General features: G+C 51.7%; 2 protein-coding genes across 4 annotated transcripts; both read right to left on the reverse strand.

Moving 5' to 3' along the window:
- Positions 1–71: 71 nt before the first annotated feature.
- On the reverse strand, positions 72–9,864 carry LOC107077197 (uncharacterized). 2 transcript variants are annotated; one of them, XM_069193854.1, is made up of 5 exons: positions 8,977–9,864; positions 7,301–7,823; positions 6,198–6,367; positions 5,401–5,740; positions 72–4,918 (listed from the first exon to the last, which is right to left on the reverse strand). In XM_069193854.1, exons 2-5 carry the CDS (start codon positions 7,689–7,691, stop codon positions 1,821–1,823), a joined length of 3,999 nt encoding a protein of 1,332 aa, XP_069049955.1. In that variant the 5' UTR covers positions 7,692–7,823; positions 8,977–9,864; the 3' UTR covers positions 72–1,820. The 2 variants fall into 2 exon arrangements, with proteins under 2 accessions (XP_069049955.1, XP_069049957.1); XM_069193856.1 differs by having other exon boundaries at positions 7,301–8,520.
- Positions 9,865–9,958: 94 nt separating this feature from the next.
- sgcb (sarcoglycan, beta (dystrophin-associated glycoprotein)) lies at positions 9,959–15,535 on the reverse strand. 2 transcript variants are annotated; one of them, XM_069193860.1, is made up of 7 exons: positions 15,174–15,535; positions 14,436–14,645; positions 13,971–14,156; positions 12,956–13,147; positions 12,545–12,676; positions 11,891–12,037; positions 9,959–10,281 (listed from the first exon to the last, which is right to left on the reverse strand). In XM_069193860.1, exons 1-7 carry the CDS (start codon positions 15,186–15,188, stop codon positions 10,264–10,266), a joined length of 900 nt encoding a protein of 299 aa, XP_069049961.1. In that variant the 5' UTR covers positions 15,189–15,535; the 3' UTR covers positions 9,959–10,263. The 2 variants fall into 2 exon arrangements, with proteins under 2 accessions (XP_069049961.1, XP_069049960.1); XM_069193859.1 differs by having other exon boundaries at positions 9,959–12,037; positions 15,174–15,526.
- Between the last annotated feature and the right edge of the window lie 345 nt (positions 15,536–15,880).

A 15,880-nucleotide genomic window follows, 5' to 3' on the forward strand; every position in this document is an offset into this window, starting at 1 on the left:
TTGTCGGCGCCTTCAATAACTCGAGAAGGAGATCCGATTGGAGAGCCTGCGGCTCTTGCCTTTCCTGGTGAAAGACTGACTGACCCTGGAGCGTGGTGGCCTCAGCGGGGCTCGCCTCGACTGGGCTGGAGCTCTTGTCTCATTTTGGCTTGTCGATGAAGTGGTTAAACTGGAGGAATCTCGGTCCAGCAGGCTGCCGTGTTTCCCCCTGTGTGCTCGGCGCTTTGTCTCGGCCACATGGAGCGCCCCGGTAACTTTCCGCGGATGCCCAGGGCTTGGCTGTGCCGAAAGGCCAAGCTCTTCAAGGAGAGCATGTGGGGTCTTATGGACACAGGTGTTTGTAGTTCATGCAGTCCTGCTGGCCCGTGTGAGGCAGACCGTGGGAAATTCATCAGTAGAGCAGCAGACCTGTGTGGTTTCAGTCATGGTTGAGCTCAGTAAATACAGCTGCCCAGTGTTGGGCGTTCCCAAAAGAGCAGACACACTGCAAGGGCTTCCCAGCTCTTACCACAGAAGTTACTGTTTCCCGCTTTCAATATTTGTCCTTAGTCTTTGATACGTAACAAAAGTTAACATTTTTACGTATTTATTATTTCTTATATGCTTTATTACTTCTTCTCTTGAGGAATTCATTGTTGCAGCTGTTAAAGCAAGCCCTGCTTTATCCTCTTTTAACATACGTGTTGGTAAAGTCTAAATTAACAGATCGGACAAGTACTCGAATACCTTCCACAGTGTATTTAAGTAGTAATATTGCGGTTCCTGTAATGTGCAGTGTATAGAAATGTTCCACACTTCACAAGCCCAGAACAGGATATCGTTCACAAGTGTGGACGGAGTACTTCCAGTGCTGCGAATCTCCACATGGTGCTCCTGTTCCCTGTCAAAGTGTAATCTTCTGGCCTGTCTTGGCATAGATTTTATTTAATTGGAAATGTGTTCGTTGACATGATGCCCTTGTGTTAAAGGCTTCATAAATCCAACAGTAAGTAGGGACCACTTAAAATTTTTTAGGGACTTACACGGCAATCCAGCGGGGTAGTGTTGTACATTCAGTGTTCTGTACCTTGTTAAATTGTCATTTAAAGCTTCAAAAAATCGTTCTAAAATGTGCAGACCACAATACATGGTGATCTCTGCACTTAGGCAAAGTCCTTTTCCTTCAGCATGAATAATGAAAAATAAGGCATGTAGTATGTAATTTAAAAAAAGTGGAAGTACAGTACACGGAGAATGGATAAATGAGTATCGAACATAGACAAGTCTTGCTGCACAGTTAACATGGGCTGCCTCAGCAGCCATCTCTTACTATCAGACTCGTGGTAGGACAGTTAGAAACATCAATCAGCTCACTTTTGTTTGAAATAGTCAAAAACTAAAAAATTATTTAAGGGGCTTAAGAATGGATTACTTTATAAGATCCTAACTATACAGAATAATACATTTGACAGAATTTTAGCTTTGAGGTGATTCTAGATCTGTGACCAGATAATGCTTTTAAAAGACTAAACCCTTAAAGGGCAGCCCAATGATCAGTACTTTAGCCAATAATTGTAAATCCTTTTGCATTCTTAAAATTCATGTTTTTCTACCGGACTAAAGCTCTTTTGAGATTTCCCATGTGTCTTGAGAGCTTGTTGGTGTGAATGATCCTTCAGTCCTGCAGCTGGGCTGGCGCAGTGTAGTTGAGTCCAGCTGCCTTTAGATGCTGCTGCTGCGGCCCAGTCCTGTTGCGGGCAGGCTGATCAAATGGAAAGTTCTAGGAAATGTTTCACTGAATTCACCTCTGAGTGAGGTATGAGCTTGGATGTGAAAATGTTTCAAGCTTCGCTCCCCTCGTTGCTCCTGGCCTCCGAGAGGAAGAGGGGAGCTGCCGGGCTCCCGGGCTGCTCCTCTGGGCTTGAGGTGGGGAGGGCGAGGAGAGGCCCCTCAGGACCCCGAGATCCTCCCCAGCCCCGCTCACAGGCCTTGGGTGAACTGGCCCCCAGGGGTTTTTCTGTTTCTGTAATTTCCCTGGGTGAGATGTACGCAGGCTCCCCCTGCAGTTGTCCTGCTGAAAAGGTCACGGTGCTCCCCGACATTGGAGCACCTGAGGATTCAGATCTAATACGTGAGGCGTGGGCTGCAGACGGTGTGTTTTCCTCCTCGCATCCCTTCCGACTTGCTTCTGTGGTTTTGGACACAGAGGAGTAGAAGCCGGCGGAGAAGGTGTCCATTATTTTTCTCTTTTGGACAAAATATCCTCCTTTGGTCCAGTCCAGTTTCTGTTTGCAGTGCGAGAACGACTGAACCGTCTCTCTCCTCTCCCCTGCCGGCGCAGAAAGCCAAGCTTCCACTGGCTCCTGATGACGAAGGAGCTGTGTGTTGACCTGCTCATCCTCGCCTGGGCCAGTCGCCGGTCTCGGAGACTCTGAGAAGTCCTCTTCTGTGGTTGGAATGCCTTCACTGTTTACTAGTGTAGCTGAGCTTCCAGATGAATCCTGAGAAAGACTGCTGTCCGTTTCTGCAACTTCACTTTCTAGGTGTCTTGGTCTAGTAGCAAACATCTCATCTGGTAAAATTAGGTCTGACCACATCTCACTTGGAGGAGACCGGGTGCTCTGGGGACTTGCATTCTGCGGTGTCCCACCTGGAGGAGAGGCCGCGTGGAAGTCATCAGCCCCTGCCTCTGTGGGAGCAGGTGGCCACTCTGTCATTTCTCCTGTCTCACCCGAGAAGCTCTGCAAGGTTGGATTGCAATTGAAGACCGTCCAGCCTGCAGCTTCGTGTTCCTCCATGCTGCTCTTTGTCCTGTCTAGAGCAAGATGCCCATGTTGGTCAGACTCCCGTGCCTCTTCAGTTTTGGCGTTTTCTGCGTCTTCCTCCATGTCCTTAAAAGACGGGGAGTCGGGACACAAGAAGTCTCCACCGTGGGGTACAGTGGTGTGTTGTGTGGAGAAAGCACCTGTGCAACATTTTTCCAGGTGTAGTGTGCTTTCTGAGTCAAGGTTAAATGTTGGAGAAGAATTCAGGTTGCCATCATAATCAGCATTTTCACATGTATTACTCGTGATCCGATTGCCCCACTCTCTGTTGTCGATGACCTGCAGGTTTGCAGCAGGCTGTTTTTCTGAAAACTTGGTCCTCTCAGGACAGTGACGTGAGAGATCGGGACTGCTGTTGAAGCTGCCGTTTTGCACTTCTGAATTACTTTCATCTTCTCTTGGTTCGTTTGGGGTTGGTCCACCAAAAGGAGACCACCTTTCCATCTTTAATTGCTGGGCTAGGTTGAAATCCGAAAACAATGTGGCGTTCATGTTGTCCTCGACATTGGAGTCGCTGAACTCGAAGCTCTCTCCACTATCATTCCAGAATTCAGAATCAAATTCTGGGCTCAGTTGTCTCAGTATTCCTTCCGTCAATTCAGGAAACCCTTTGAGGGTTTTATGGTCTGTTTCTTTATGGGTATCTAAGATGTTTGACATTTGATCAGATCTCCCAAACTGCTCAGCATCCCTGGATGGTGCTGTCCAGGGATCAAGACAGCAGCTGTCACTTCTTCCTGTGGGTGTGCCCCCACTGAGAAGCTCGGCTTTCTGCAGATCGCCAGGTTCGCTCTGAGCACTTCCAGCACTGCTTGAAGCTGATGTTTTCTGTTCCGCCACTAGGCCTGAGGAGTAGTAGAAATTCACAGCGTCTCTCTCTTCAGCTGGTGCCTGTTGAGATGTCCACTCTGCCCCTTCCCTCCTGGTAGCTGCAGGTGCCTGAGAGTCATGGACAAGGACTTGTGAGCGATCGAGTTGCCCCTCAAAGGAGGCGCTATGATCTCTGAAGGGAAAGGGTTCCCAAACAGTGCTATTTACGTCTTTCTCTCTCACTGCAAGGTCCTCCTCTATATCACCAGTGTTCTTCACCCAAGCACTTCCTGTCTCGCTGACAGCTGACGATGGCAGCAGACGGCTGGGCTCCTGGTGCCCGACGTTGCCGTCCTCCTCCATGCTGTGGGAATAACCTTCTGGTTGCTGAAGATCTTTCACTTCATTAAGATTGGAGGGTTGTTGATTAAACCCTGGACCCAAAATTGCATTCTTTGCCTCAAGGTCCCCCTTTAAATGGTCTGTGGAGGGAGCAGTCTCCTCTTCTGGCCTGGACGTCAGGTGACCTGACACATCCTGCCCTTCATGGCATGGTGGGAGGGTGAGGCCCTGGTTGTCTTCTCCCCTGAAGTGCTGGTGTGTGTCACTCAAGCAGTGAGGGTACCACGGAGGGACAGATACAAAAATATTTTGGTCGACTTCCCTGTTCTTTGATTCGGCCCCTGTCAGAGTTTGATCTCTGACCACTGAACTCTGACTGCTGGTGGAGCTGCCATTTTCTGACACGCAGTCCTGCCTGCTTTCAGCGCTGGGTGGAGCTTGGAGGATGGTAACGTAGTTATCGTTGGCGGCTCTGCTCCACGTGGGATTACGCATCTCGCCAACCGATGCGTTTTCTGTTCTCTCTGCATCCGCACCGCCCTCTGAAAAGCCCTCATTCTTGTACGTGTGCTCGGCCGAAGATCTTTTCCGTCGGTGAATCTTGTGCCAGAAGAGGTCCAGGAGAGGTCTGGCCGCCACTCCGATGAAGAAAGCGCATATGAACGTGATGAAGACAGACAGGCAAACTGCCAGAACGAAGTCCGAGTGTCCGATTTGCTTCCTCGGGGAAGCCCGTGTATCTCTGGCCGTCCTAGCAGGTCTGACAGGCCCGTGACTTTGTGCGTGCACATCCAGAATGAAGACACTACCCAGCTTTCCTCCGGCCGCGCACACGTACGGTCCTGCATCTCCTTCCTGCACGCCCCTGATCGCCAAACCCCCATCCTCACGGAGCTGGAGCCGGCCTGTGTGAGTTTCCCAGACCTGTCCGTGTGGCGTCAGCCAGTACTTCAGCCCGGCGTCTGGAACAGAAAAGAAATGCATCGCCAGGTTAATTTAGCAGCTAGAAGAAGTTCTGTAGCCGAGAGCTCAGGTGGAGCAAAAACTAGGAGATGGCAGCCCTGCCAGCAGCTGAGTTTGAGAGCCCCAACAGCCCTGCTGGGTGACCTGTGATAAAACCAAAAATGACACTTGGATTTCAGCAGCTTTCTAGTTAAAATGCTGGTCCGCCAGGGGTCGGCAAGCAGGTGTAAGTCCTGATGTGGCTACAGGGTCTCAGCTCATCAGAATGTGAATGTAGAGATCGAGATGGAGACAGTGGTGCAGTACATATGGACTGTGTACACGACCGAGCGATTTAACATTGGGATGTACAGCAAGTTCGGCTGTAGACCATACAGACCAAGATTTGCTCAATTTTCCTTTAAATGTTTTTTTTTTTTCTTCAAAAGTAGTAGCGAACATATCCTAAAAACAATCCACGAGCGTCCTTATCTTTGAGTACCTTGATCTGAGATCCCACAAGGAAGGACCGTGTGCCGCCCAGTGCGCGTGGTCACTGCTCGAGGAGGTCCGGGCTCGCCGCCGGGCCTCTTGCAGGAGAGCTCGGACTCTCCCAGGGTCAGCAGGTCTCTCCCAGCCAGGCCCGCTGGCTCCTCGCACACAAGGGGCCAGGACTGCTGCGATGCACCCCTGATAGAGGCCAAGCACCTCTTCACTGCCAGGAGCCCACAGTCACAGAGCCAGCTGTTGTTCCTCAAGTCCACTCTCAAACCGGGGAGGGTCAGCGAAACACAGGCGGACGCTGGGATGGTGGTCAGTGCATTATAGCTGAGATCCAAGACCTGGTGTTGCGAGGGGATGAACAGCCTGGATGTGATTTTAATTTACTTCTTAATTGTGCAGATACAGAACGAGATGATTTATTGTATTACTAATCTTCTGTAACAGCTTCACAATCTCTCATAACAGCACAGAGTTGTTTTTTTTTGCTGAAAAACTCCTAAAGTGAGATGAATGTTTAAAAAGATGCTTTAAAGCAGTAGGTGATGGCCGCACCTAATATGGTATTTATTTTAAACACTAATATTTCATTTAATTTGACTAAATATGCAATTTAGACCCAAGATCTCCATTGTTGTGGTGTTTACTGTCAGCATATATTTAAAGTCGCATAAAACAAACCTAGGGCAAGTCTGTCTTTCATCAGCCAGGACAGCGATCGAGTTCTCTGCAGTAAGCACTTGACTATTAACAGTGCTGTCCTGTCCGCTGGCCGGGGCAGAGGTCGGCTCAAGTTACCTGTAACTGCCCCAGGTCCCTGAAGGCCGAGGGGTCGATGGCAGAGACCTCGTTGTGCTGCAGGAACACGGCTCTCAGCTCCGTGCAGTTCCGGAGGTCCTGCTGGCGGATGGCGGATATTTTGTTGCCGGACAGCTGCAGCACCCGCAGGGAGGGGCTCCGGCCCAGGCCTGGAAGAAGGACCAGCACCAGACCTTACTGCCCTCCTGCCCTCCTGCCCCTGGGCTGATCCTCCCTGGGGCCTGGCAAGCCAGAGTGAATCCTGATAGCAACTAAAATGCCCTCCCGGACGCCACAGGAGCAGTCTAAATTACTCACCAAAAATAACTGTTTAGTGTTTGGCAGAGAGTCTAGCTCAAGCCCAGTCTTTCCACATCAACAAGCACAACCCCCTGCACTTAGCTGGTCATCTGCTGGTAAGTAAGTGACCAAGAGGCATGCATTCATCCTGAGGTCGAAATAAGGCTTTATTATAATCTGACACTTCAGCCTCGAGTCAGTAAGAGGGTCTAAGCATATTTGACAGCCATCATCCATCCACGGGGAACAGAAGAGCTGTACAGCAGCAGCTCTTTCTGCAATGCAAGGATGCCTGTGTTCCAGAGGTAAGTGGATGATTAAAATATCCTGGACGGAGAAGGCTATGCTGGAGATGATCCTCTGAAAGTGTAAGGATTTCCGATGCCCCTCATTCCACATTCCAACGGCCGGGCGGGAGGAGAATCGTTTGAAGAAACTCATTCATATATACCTCGCCTCGTGAAGTTTCAGGTCATGTGACGATAATTAATCTGGACCCCCTGCATTTCTCGCATGCGCACACCAAGGCTCTGTTACAGAAATCCCTGGGGTTTCACACAACGAAATTTGTCATAAAGTAAAGTTGATATATGACTTATAAACCATGATAAACTGCATATATGACTATTTGACCTGGGCAAACATGCCTCTTATTAAACATGAACAAGTGTTTTTAACAACCATGGTTATTCATGGTTAAGATAAGCATGGTTTTTAATAACGCCACCAAAAAAAAACTTTTCACATCAAAACGGAGCTCTTCCTTGGCTAAAGGAAGTAAACTCGGCCCCACGCCCACTCACCTGCAGGGATGTGTCTCAGCTGGTTCCTTTCCACCGACAGCAGCTGCAGATCGGGAGCCCAGGACACGCAGAGCCTCTCCCCGCTCCGGCGTGGGGTGTCAGGGGTCAGAGGGCGAGCGGGCTCCGGGCCCCCTGCCCCCCCCAGGCACAGCGACAGGCGCCTGATCATGTTGCCCCCGAGCCGGAGCTGCGCGACCCCGCGGAGGGCGTGTCGCCCGAGGTCCAGCACCGCGACGCGCGGGGGGAGCCGGCCGGGCAGGGCGGACAGCCCGGCGCCCGTGCAGTCCAGGACCGCCGGCCCGTCCCAGCGGCAGGGCCAGCAGTAGCACAGCGTGGACAGGGACAGCAGGAGCGCCGCGGCGGGGCCCATGGTGGCCCCGAAAAACACCATCTGACCTGGGACCCAGGGACCCGGCCCCTGGAGCTCCTGGTGCACGCCGCTGCAGGCCGGTCTACACACAGCTAACAACAACAACCCAGCAACAGAGGTGTTTTCTGTTTCTGATAACTAGGAATTGAAATTCTGAAGAGAAATAGAGGAAAACATGCGTTTTTAATAACTCGAATCCTGCCTCCTCACGATTTGTGGTTGCCCAGATTAAACCTGAGGTTTGCGTTAGATTAGGGTGACCAGGCGTCCTCTTTTTGAGACCTAAAATAACAGTCCGACTGGGATTTCTTTGAAAAAATCCCAAAAGTTTCCGGGATTTTGTGTTGCTCGTTACTCAGACTGTGTAAACAAACACAGGCCTACAGCTTCGTTCCACGCGTTACCGGTAGATGTTTTCAACTTACACGCAGCGAAGCTTGAGAAGGGTTTTTGCGAGTGTGCGGCTGTTTTTATGGCCATGGGAAATTCATTATATTTCAAAACGTTTACTTAAAAATAGATCTTAGGACTTCTCCTAAGTTATGATGGCTTCATTTTTTCCTCTGATTTTAAGACCTTTGTGTTAAAATGAAAAAAAAAAACTTGGTTTAAAATAGGGCTCTATTCTTGTTTTTACCTTGTTTGCCATTATGGATGAGAAACAGCAACCCTGCAACTGTTTAAAAGTTTGCTAAGAAATTTAATAAAAACTTTGATTAGAAAAAAAAGATTACTTCGGAGGCATGTCGATTATCCCCCCGTCCTCTTTCTTGAAAACCAAAATATGGTCACCCTACTTTAGATCCACCATCGTGTCTGAACTGCAATCCGTCACTTCTTCCACCTCCTCCTTAAAAAAAAAACTTAACAAATTGTGCGCCCAGGAAATTTGGTAATATAGTCTGTTATTCTGGAGGTTAAAATATATCCTGTTATATTTGCATGTTAAACATGTCGTCAATAGACTTTTAATTACATTTCAAAAACACAAAGTCAAAGGATTTCAATGTAAATCAGTTTACAGGACTAACCAGAAAATAAAAAAAAACTATTTGGTTTAAAGAACTGATCACTTAATTGATAAAAGATCTTAATTCTATTAACTCTGATGCCTTAAATAGAACGAAATCACTGGCTTTTTTGTAAGACGTTCATACTTTCATTTGGGACACACGATACCTAATCATCATTTTCTTTCTCCAGTTTTCAGAATTGATATTCAACACTGAAACAGCTGGTTAATTTGGGTATCTGTGATCAAAATAAAAAAAAATAAAGCTATTTTATGAAGTGATTGAACACTCACCCCAGAAAACACCAAGCCTTCACAAAGGGCGGACAGTCTTGTGACTGCTTTCCTGAAATATGGTTCCTCATTCACTTTCCTACCTTAAACAACAGATCAAAGTCTGCTAGAGTGTTAAATCACTGTACCTATTCTGAGCAGCAGGTTCTCTGGCATAATTCACAAGCCTGAGTTAATGTCTTACCAGTCCTTCGGCTGAAGGCGCTGCAAATATATCAACACAATGAGTGCAAAAACAGTTAAGAACTTGGAGGACTTCTTAGCAGCAGTCTTAATGAAATGTATTTCAGATTTTGAACACTTGAAATTTTGTTTTACCATCATCAACAAGCCCCACGCTCAAGCTGGTCAGTGGCTAACCAGAGAGGTACTGTAGGAGTGAGAAAGGGGAATATTGCCTGATGCCAACTATGCACCACTTCTCCACATAAGACGGCTCATTTTGTTGATGAAGCTCCAGGTTTTAGTTAAGGAAATGTCTCAGAACTGCAATTGAAAATGACCTCCAAATATCGGACTTGTAGCTGTGGGCCACGTTCACCTTACGGTCGTTTTGGAAAAAGTACTAAAGGGGACCCTGTGGACTGGTCCTGAATCTGGTGACTAGAATGAATTATGTGAATGGGAACAGATAAAACTTTCTGTGTTCAGAAAATTCAGTGTTGCTGCTGAGACATGGGGTCTCTTCTACTGCTCCATGAGAACTAAGTACAAATAAATATACTAGCCTACAGTACATCCCACCGGCCAACACAGCCAGCGAGGTCAACACAGAACCAAAGTTCTCATGACAGCTTGATCAGCCCAATTACTCGAAGATGAAAAACCCAAAAGAGCTCGTTAAAGAATGGTCCGATTTGCAAACCACTGCTACTTTCGTTGCGCTCAGAAAATCTTGCGTTCCTTACTTTACCTTATCCCAGTAGTATATCGGTCAACACATATAAATAGTGCACAGACAATAAAGATGAACATCCTACAATTCACACAAAGCACTTTCATTTATTAATGCAATCTGGTTAATCATTTGCATCTTTTCGGGATTTGAGTTACATGGAATTCTATCTTGAAACTGGATGGAAGTCCTCGATGTAACTGTGTTGGGAGACTGGGAGAGGAGAAAGTAACCGTGCTGTCTCTGCTTCTGTGTCCGAACCGATCCCGAGAGACCTCTGAGCACCAGGGCCCAGGACTCCAGAGCCAGCCACACTCCCAGGAATCACGCGCTCCTCAGAAAGGAGAAGGACACTAGCCTGCTCTGGGATTACTGTCCCGGCAGCAACAGGTTCATCGCCTTTGAACACCCTAATGAATGCACTGATGTTAAAAAATGAACAGTGTAACAGTCAAAATAAATTCTGAAACACAAATGGTCTTGGAAATAAAGAAGGAAGAAAAGGGTTATATTACACAACGTATCAGGCACCGGTTTTTCATAATACCAAATTTACAGTTCTCATGTCAATGAACATCTTAGTTCATGTCATTATTGTCTCACTGAAAACAAATCAGCTGACTTCTACAGTTTTTAAATTGGTGCATATGTACATTTAAAAAAAATAAAATAGGTATATAATGGACGGGTTGAAAGCACCTTCATTGGAACAATTTAAATCAAACCCTTTTGGCACGGTTTAAGCACAGCTGGAAGGCCACTCACAGGCAGGTGTGAAAGCTAGGCAGCTGTAAGCCGGGGGCACATCTGGAGAGCGAGAGACAGGAAACGCCAGAGCTCAGTAACATGCTGACGAGAGCGAAGCTCCATCCCTTTCTCTCATCCGCACGCTCTCCAAGGATCTTCAACAGGGCAGCGTCGAGGCACGGACGTTTCACTTCAGGGACTTATCTCTGGGAACAACTGGACCACCTTTTCCACCGGCCCCCCAACGCTCCACAGAACGATGCGCATTAAAATCGAGGCTCTTGGGCTCCCGTGCGGCGTCTGTCCAGGACAGCCCACCTCCGAGGACAGATCGCCACGCAGACTCCCCCCACAGCTGCCCCCTGCCGTGGGTCTCCGGCTTTAAAGAACCCCCACACCCACACGCAACATTAATGGGATGAACAAGACGGCGATGGCACCAGTCTGTCCCTGCGTGTTGCTTACTAGGTTGAGCCGGGAGAAGGAGGTCCACGAGACCTGCCTGGCCGCCCCGAGAGCCACGGGCTTGCCGAGGTCATCACACACGTCTCCACGCCAAGGACGGCACTCACAGCACGCAGCGGCGCTCCAGCTGTTTGTCACATACACACAGCCGCATGCACTTCCCGGGAGTACACCGGGCAGGAAAGAAAAAGAAGAGGCGTTGGAAGGTGGAAATACAGAGCAGTAACTGCGGTGTCTTTGGTGGCGCAGAAGCAAGCGAGCAGAAGGGCCAGGTGCAGAGGGAGGAGCACACTCTCGGTCACAGGCCTGCTGGAAGCGCTGACAGCGGGGGCTCTCTCTCCCGAGATCTGCATGCGCCATCATGCTTCAGGTTCATTCTGCGTACGTCACAACACGCAGTTTTGTCATACAACTGAGATTTCAACAGAAACGTCAGAAACGGCTGAAAATGAATCAACGGATTTGAGGTTCTGTTCTCAGCTTTTGGACAAGCCCCAACGGCTCTGTCCCGGACGCTGCACACTGTTCCTGCAGGACGCAAAAGCCCGAAAAAATAATTCTGAGAGTCGGGGAACACGCGGAGGGCTGGGTTCGGAATGCCACGCGCCGGAGTTTCGGAAGTGAGAGCCTGGCCTGTCAGCGGGTGCCCAGGCCGGACTGCGGGCGACAGTGCGCCAGTGAAAGCCTTCCAGCTGTCCTTGCCCCTGTCTCCAAGGCCCGGATATTCTGCCCCGAGACTGCGGGGCCTCAGTGAGCCGCCCCGCACGGGTTGTCGGAGGTCTGGCAGCCCATGTTCTGGTTCTTCACCTGGACCCGGAACAGCGTCCCGTCCGCACACATGCACAGCTTGTAGCGCTCCAGGCCCTCGTCGAACAGCAGCTCCCCGCTGGCCGAGGAGTTGGGGATCCGGGAGGGGCTGACCATGACCGAGCCGTTGAGCACGATGCTGTTCTCCTGGAAGGCGAGGCACACACATTTAGGAGGGCCACAATGAAACTCATTCCTCCTCCCTCACTTGGTTTGCAGTGCACAGACACCGACGCCATCGTGTGCTCAGCTCCGCCTCCAAAAGCTCGGCCGATCACACCAGAGGCGTTGTGCTCGACATAAGATTACAGGTGACATCACAACGCACTGCCGTGCAATCCGCAACAGCAGGAGAACAAACTACACTAGACTATTAAATAGTAAAAACAATGAAATAATCCGCTCAGCCACGTTGCTGAAGCCAATACTGCGGCTTCTCTCCAGGGCCAGCAGGTCGAGATCTTCAGATCAACGAGCTACCGGAGACCAGCCGGGCCGAACGGCTCCTCTCGGCCGCAGCTGTTCACCTCACCGGGAGGTCGGCGAGCGGAGCCAGGCCGATGAGCGGGCCTGTCTGTAGGGCGGAGGAGGGGGCGGCGGGCCGGACTGGCACGGCGCGGAGACGGAGCGGGCGCCGCGGCGACAGGTACTCACCGCCTTCAGCTCGATGTCTCCTCCCATCCGGAACTCCACGGTCTTGCCCATGATGAAGACGCCCTCGTTCCCGCGCACGATGGCCTTGCCGTCCACCCTGATGGTGAGGTCGCTGGAGGCGTTGCTGGTGATCTGCGAACAGGAAAAGACAGGCGGCGGGGGGTCGTGAAGCCGTTTCCACAACAAGGCCCTGCGGCTTTCTAAGAAGAACCGGGAGACGAGCCGGCGGCTGTCTGGGCAGGAGGTAACATGAGACATCAAGGCTATCGGGCCCGGGAGGCGCTGAGCTCTCTGGATAACCGACTGACTCCCGGCGCCTACGCACAGCAGTCGTGCACACACTCATCCGTCATCTGCGCGGCGGTCACAGGCCTGGCCTGACAAGGGCCCTGCTCGGGGCCGGGAACGCACCCTCTCCGTGGACGCCTTCCGGACGCTCAGGACCTTCACGCCCTTGGGCAGGTGGAACTCGTGGTTGTCGAAGTCGGTGCTGAAGAAGGTGCTGTGGCTGCGCGGGTCCACGAAGGACATGCCGACGTCACTGGTGATGGAGGTCTTGTCCTTGTCCACGCTCAGCGTGGTCGTCCCCTGCTGGAACACCACCTGCAGCGCACAGGAGAGCGCGTGACCCCTCGCTCCGAGACTTACCCACAAACCTTACGGAACCTGTATGCCTACAGATACAGGAGGCGCATGATTTCAACTGAGGTCAACACGTGTTCAGAGTAAGTAATAGGTTTATTCCTTTGTAGCCTACGCATGCTGATGCAGCTATCCACCTGAACTACTTGTTTAGAATAATGTATTTTTTTAATAATAATCGCTTACACTTATATAGTGCATTTCTGGAAACTCCACTCAAAGCGCTTTACAGGTCATGGGGATCCCCTCCACCAACAGCTGTGTGCAGCCCCAACTGGATGATGCACCAGTACACTCCTCACTCCTCAGTGGGGAGGAGAACAGAGTGATGAAGCCAGTTCAGAGATGGGGATTATTAGGAGGCCATGAATGGTAAAGACCAGGGGGGGAATTTGGCCAGGACACCGGGGTGACACCCCTACTCTTTTTGAGATTTTTAATGACCACAGAGAGTCAGAATCTCAGTTTTATATCTCATCCAAAGGACTGCGCCTGTTTACAGTATAGTCTCCCCATCACTATACTGGGGCCTTAGGACCCACACAGACCACAGGGTGAGCGCCCCCTACTGGCCCCACTAACACCTCTTCCAGCAGCAGCCTCAGCTCTCCCAGGAGTCTCCCCTCCAGGTCCTGACCAGGCTCACACTGCTGGGCTCCAGTGGGCGGCCAGCTGGGAGCTGCAGGGGGATACAGCTGCTGCCAGCTGGTCCGCACGACTCCTCAGCATCTCTGCGGCGTGCGCTCGCTCTCCGGTCTCGCCGCTGGGGGGCGCTCTCACTCACCGGCTGGTTGTTGCCGGTGAGGACCAGGTTCTCGTTCCTCCTGCCGCCCACGGTGCTCTTGTGCAGCGGGTGCACCACCCCCATGTCCGCCTTCTGCTTGAACCTCAGCAGGCCGCTCTGGTGGAACTCCACGCTGTCGCAGCCGTTCGGCCCGATCCGGATCACGGCCCAGATGACGAGGGTGATCTGCAGGGAAGAGAGCGAGGCGGCCGTCACGCGCCCCCCCGCCGGAGAGACCCCCGGCGGATTCGGGCGCCCCTCCGAGAGCCCGCGGGCAGCCTGAGGGCACACGGCCCCCGTCCAGCTCAAGCCGCAGGGTGCCAGCCAGCGCTGAGGAAACACGACCCCTCCGCACGGAGCCCGGCTCAAACCCGGGACCGCGGACCGCCAGCCGACACGCCGGACCCCCCCCGATTCCACCTCCCCGTCAGGCGCCGCGGTGACCCCCGGCCACGCGCTACGTACGATGAGGTTGACGAGGGCCAGCAGGAAGAGCAGGACGATGACGCAGATGGCCAGGCTGCCCTTGCGGCCCCGCAGGCCCGTCTTGTGCAAGCGCTCCTCCTCGATGGGCACGTACCCCGCCCGGAAGTTGCTGTTGTGCTCCTTGTTGCTGGTCCTGCGCTCGATGGCCTTCTCCCGCATGGACCTCTTCACCGGCCCGTTGGAGCTGGGCTGGGCGTGGGCGTGGGAGGGACAGGACAAGAGAGCGTCACCCGGGCTGCGGGCCGAAGCCAGAGAGCGTGTTCGCAAACCACAGGACAGTGGGGTGTGGGGGTCCCCTCACACGAGTAAATAACGCAAGCTCTCACGCTGCTGTTACCCCAGCTGCGCCACTCGGGGTTCACGCCCACACGGTGTAATCGGGAATCACGCACTCCCGCCCCGCACGGCGGCGGGTGTCAGGCAGCGCGCAGCTGAGGCTGCACGAAACAGGCAGCGGCGCTTGAGTCACATTTTCCACGGTCTCGTTACCAAAAAAAAACCTAACACACACAGACACACACACACAGGCAGAGATCTGGAAAGGGGGATGGCTAAAGACGACGCACACAACACGAACACGGGAGGAGGCCGCACCGATACAGCAGCTTCAGAAAATATAATGACTTTTATCCACAGCAGCGGACAACGCTCGGACAAGGCTCTCACACACGCACACGAGTAGGGGAAAAAAAACACTTCTCCCGTCCCACAACCGACCTGCTCGGACGCCATGACGCCGCCTGGTCTCCGCCGCTCTGCGGAGTGACAGCTGGGACCGACCCGGGCCAGACCACCCGCGCCCTGCCCGGGCCGCCGTGCGGGACAGCCCACGGCACGGCCCACGCCCACGCCCGCGGGCTGGTCAGGGATCCGTGGCACGCGTGAAATATTCGGGAACACCCATAGCCCGAGTTTAAACCGGCTCCGGACACGGACTGCGGATCCCGGAATGGTAGAGTCCGGGAGCCGCCTAGCCAATAGGAAAAGGGAGGTTTCGGGAATGCCGTGTTCCCTAAAAAAAGACAATCCCAAATAGGAATTGTGCCCGGCTGGTGTTCAGCTCCGGGTCGTCTGTTTTCAGTTACTGCCCCCACTAGAGCTCCGGCTTCCTTAAGCGCCTCATATTATCGGCACTATTATTATCCTGACTGTTGACGGTGTTATTACCCTGCGCTCAACATTTGCTGTGTAGCATCGCCAGTTACTTAACGATCAGCGTTTTCCATATCGTGTGTATAGCTTTTTCTAAAATAAATAAATAAAAAGCATTGGTGTAGGTCGTTCTTATAATTATCGATCCGTTATACATAAAGAATACAGTGACTGTGTTTTGGAATCATGAAATAATCGTGGTTCCTTCACGCCCGGTCCACACGTAATGTTGCGTACTATTAATGTGATGACTCTGTGCGTAACGGCAGAGT

Source organism: Lepisosteus oculatus, chromosome 1, assembly GCF_040954835.1.
Source record: "Lepisosteus oculatus isolate fLepOcu1 chromosome 1, fLepOcu1.hap2, whole genome shotgun sequence".
NCBI classification, from domain to species: Eukaryota; Metazoa; Chordata; class Actinopteri; order Semionotiformes; family Lepisosteidae; genus Lepisosteus; species Lepisosteus oculatus.

Coding starts and splice junctions, on each gene's coding strand:
- LOC107077197 (XM_069193854.1), bottom strand. CDS start 7,691: ATGGTGTTTTTCGGGGCCACCATGGGCCCCGCCGCGGCGCTCCTGCTG. Junction 6,368..7,300: donor GCTGAGACACATCCCTGCAG/GTGAGTGGGCGT, acceptor TCCTTCTTCCAG/GCCTGGGCCGGAGCCCCTCC. Junction 4,919..5,400: donor TTGTGGGATCTCAGATCAAG/GTACTCAAAGAT, acceptor TTTCTGTTCCAG/ACGCCGGGCTGAAGTACTGG.
- sgcb (XM_069193859.1), bottom strand. Junction 13,148..13,970: donor TCACCGGCAACAACCAGCCG/GTGAGTGAGAGC, acceptor TGTGCGCTGCAG/GTGGTGTTCCAGCAGGGGAC. Junction 12,038..12,544: donor GAGACATCGAGCTGAAGGCG/GTGAGTACCTGT, acceptor CTCGCCTTCCAG/GAGAACAGCATCGTGCTCAA.